The sequence below is a fragment of the Atta colombica genome, unplaced genomic scaffold (assembly GCF_001594045.1).
Source record: "Atta colombica isolate Treedump-2 unplaced genomic scaffold, Acol1.0 scaffold126, whole genome shotgun sequence".
Classification (NCBI taxonomy): Eukaryota; Metazoa; Arthropoda; class Insecta; order Hymenoptera; family Formicidae; genus Atta; species Atta colombica.
The window spans coordinates 2,660,793-2,664,221 of NW_017259213.1; the positions used below are offsets into that span (position 1 = coordinate 2,660,793).

At 24.5% G+C, this 3,429-nt stretch overlaps 1 protein-coding gene across 1 annotated transcript; it reads right to left on the reverse strand.

Moving 5' to 3' along the window:
• Positions 1 to 1,084: 1,084 nt before the first annotated feature.
• LOC108695123 (H/ACA ribonucleoprotein complex subunit 3) lies at positions 1,085 to 2,630 on the reverse strand. Its single transcript, XM_018204883.1, has 3 exons — positions 2,358 to 2,630; positions 1,601 to 1,643; positions 1,085 to 1,524 (listed from the first exon to the last, which is right to left on the reverse strand). Exons 1-3 carry the CDS (start codon positions 2,409 to 2,411, stop codon positions 1,427 to 1,429), a joined length of 195 nt encoding a protein of 64 aa, XP_018060372.1. The 5' UTR covers positions 2,412 to 2,630; the 3' UTR covers positions 1,085 to 1,426.
• Between the last annotated feature and the right edge of the window lie 799 nt (positions 2,631 to 3,429).

A 3,429-nucleotide genomic window follows, 5' to 3' on the forward strand; every position in this document is an offset into this window, starting at 1 on the left:
ATGCATAGTTAATAAAATATACTTTACTCAAATATTTTATTGTATTATATTTTAGATAAAATATCATTATTATTTGAATAAAGCTACTTTTATGTTTTTAAAATATTGCAAAATATCGCGTATAAGTTTAAATTAAAATATATATTTAATTACATATTTTTCTAATATTTATTAAAAAATTCAGTTTAATCAGTTTAATATACTTAGAATTGTAATTTAAACTTGTATATTATATTTCCTATAAAAGGACTTCATTTACAATATTTAAACAATAAATTAATTTAATACTCAAAATTGTATGCGCTATGATATATACTTCAAGAATAAACAAATCAAATATTACATATATCTATTTAAACAAATTTGTAATATTACATCTTAATTCTTTTAAATTAGTTATGTAGTAAGCATTATATTTGCATTCATTTTATATGAATATGGATACCATATTGGCATTTCAACTACACACACATATACAATCATATATACAATTGTGATATACAATCTTTAAAATTTATAAAAATAGAAAAAAATCAATTCGCATAAAATTTAGTCTTATGCAAAATACAATCATGTTTAATTTATTTTTCATTTTAGAATATATATATATATTCTATCAACTGTGCATATCCATTTTAAAAGTTACGTAATTATGCATTATTCTAAATAACGTTGACAATTAAATGCTTGCATTTGATGTGTAATTGTGATAAAAGATATTGTATATAGATTTTGTTATATTTTTTAATATTAAAAATGAAATAAAATCATACATCAATGTTAATAATTGTAAAATAGTTAAAATAGTGAATGTAAATCAATATCCGCTTTATATTTAAAATTTTTGTTATATATAGCAGTATATGTTCAGTATGTTATTCATTTAGCAAGCTTTAGCATGCTATTCATGTTAAAGTAATAAGATTGCAAATAAGCAATCTATTATCATTTTGAAAATAAAATTATTATATTTTTGCAAGTCAGGAAAAATACTGTGTATATAAGTTTTTATTTTTTATATAATGTGCGAAGATAATAAACTGTAAATGAAATTTGTATAGTAAATATATGTATCGACAATGAATTTGATACGTCAGAAATTATTTATTTATTATCAACGGAACAGAACAATATACAAAATAATTGATATCTAAGTTATTACATTGAAAAGTTTTCAGTAGAAATATAACTTTTTATTAAGATTGTTATGAAGTTGCAACAATGGATGCAATTCCATGATGTAGAATAATAATCTTGAGTACAGAGATTTTTCCTCATTATCATTAAAGGAAGTTGTGGGTGTAAAAGTTGAACCACTCTTTTACTGAGATATAAATTATCATACTTGGTTGTATCAGGTCACATCATAACACTTTCTTTCATTCGTATATTATATTTTCAAATAAAATTAATTATATATTTAATATTAATAGCTAGGTTGTGGTTGTTGCGTCAACAGTAGGCCAAATCTTCTTTTCATTGTAATTCTTTCTCTTGAATATTTGTCTTCTACAGAAAATCGAGCTGAAAAAATATTCAATATCATGCCTTTTGTTTATACTACATAAAGTATCTATATAACAAAAGTGTAAAAATTTACCTGGATGTGCGGACATCGTAGGCTTTCCGTTAGGGTCCACTTTCTATAAAAATTTAGCAATTAAAATAGCAATTAAAAAAAGAAAAAAATATAAAATCAGATAAAAAGATTTTGTATGTAAGATAAAAGAAAATTGGTATATAGAAGAAATAATGTACAAAATCAGTTAAAAAGATTACAAAGATATATGTGATAATATATATATTTAATTCTATTGAATATGCTAATTGTGACATTCTATTGAATGTGCTATATTGTGCAATATATTCTACCATATTAGAGATGTGTTCAGGGAGCATTATAGCTATATTATTCTATTTTTATTTTAACCCTTTGTTTTAATATTTTATCATGAATGATAAGGGTAGAATAACATAAATAGTGTTAATCTTCGAGAAGGCATACTACATTGCGATGGGAAATGATATATTAGACTGAGAAATAATGCATTATTTGTAACACCATTACTATTATTTTTTGTTAGATAAGGAATTGGTAAAATTATACTTTTTTATTAGTACGGTAATGCAGTTACATTTTAAGTAACGAATTAATATCTTTTATTTTATACACATGCAATAAGTATATGTGTATAGGATATATATATATAAACGAATTTTAAAAGAAAGAAGGTGTTATGTTCGATTATATTGCAATCAAACTCATAATTATTTATTTTTTACAATAAGTAACTTTTTAATTTGTCTAACCTTATATATATATATATATAGATAATGCGACATTCACAAGAAATTACCTGTAAAGTGTACACTCGGTTTCCTTTGTTGTCCAAATAATACATTAGATACATTTTTGGATATTTCAACTTGCAATCCTTTGCAACTTAACCTTCGTACAGTCGCTTATATCTTCTAATTGCAACTTCTTTCTTTAATGAATATCTGCCAATACCTGTTTTTAGTAAGATATAATCTGTCCAACCAAACTGCACGTTTAGAAATAAATGAAAAAATCGAAATCAATCAGATTATCAAAATATCTCAACTATATTGGCAAATATAACGTGATGGAATAGAATATTTCAACAATGAACGAAGTATGAGCGCGACAGCCAATAACGTATCCGTTTTTCCGAAAAAGTATTTGATTGGCTGCCGCGCCACTTCTTGCCACGTGGTTGCATGTCGTCGTTTCTTGTGTAAACGGCTATTAGCGCGGTATAAAGTTAGTTTGAAGTTTTTGTCTATCATTCTTTTCTTGTTATATTGTACATGTTTTTCATGGCATGTAAGATACACTTGCTAACCAAATATTTTGAGTATTATACTATACGAAAAACAAATATGAGAAAACCTGTTTACAATTAATCAACGGGTCTATTCTTTTCTTATTCTTTTGTACTGATCATCTTTTTCTTTCCGTACTTTATTTCTCTAATGTGAAAAGAAAAAGAAGAAAAATGAATAACGCAAGAAGTTCAGCTGAAAAGAACAAATTAAATGTGTCTCGACAGTGAAGTTTATCCAGTTGGTTTATGTGTGAAAGTATATGTATGGAGAAATCGATTAATCATAGACGAAAAATAAAGCGTGTCATCTTCTGTAATTATTATATACATAATTGATTTCTTTATAGGTCATGACAAGCAGGAAATTGTTGCATGTAGTGCAGATCTATTTTTCTGTTTCAACGTAACGTAATATGTTTCGAAAAAAGGAATAAAAGATCAGGAAAACATGACATTTAAAATTCTGTACGATTAGAACAAAAATGAAATTCTCAAGTCTGTGATGAAATTCTATACTTTTTTAGATAGAAAATTAAAAAATTTTGAATTAATATAATATTATACACTACATATATATATA

Coding starts and splice junctions, on each gene's coding strand:
- LOC108695123 (XM_018204883.1), bottom strand. CDS start 2,411: ATGTATCTAATGTATTATTTGGACAACAAAGGAAACCGAGTGTACACT. Junction 1,644..2,357: donor ACCGAGTGTACACTTTACAG/GTAATTTCTTGT, acceptor AAATTTTTATAG/AAAGTGGACCCTAACGGAAA. Junction 1,525..1,600: donor TACGATGTCCGCACATCCAG/GTAAATTTTTAC, acceptor ATATTTTTTCAG/CTCGATTTTCTGTAGAAGAC.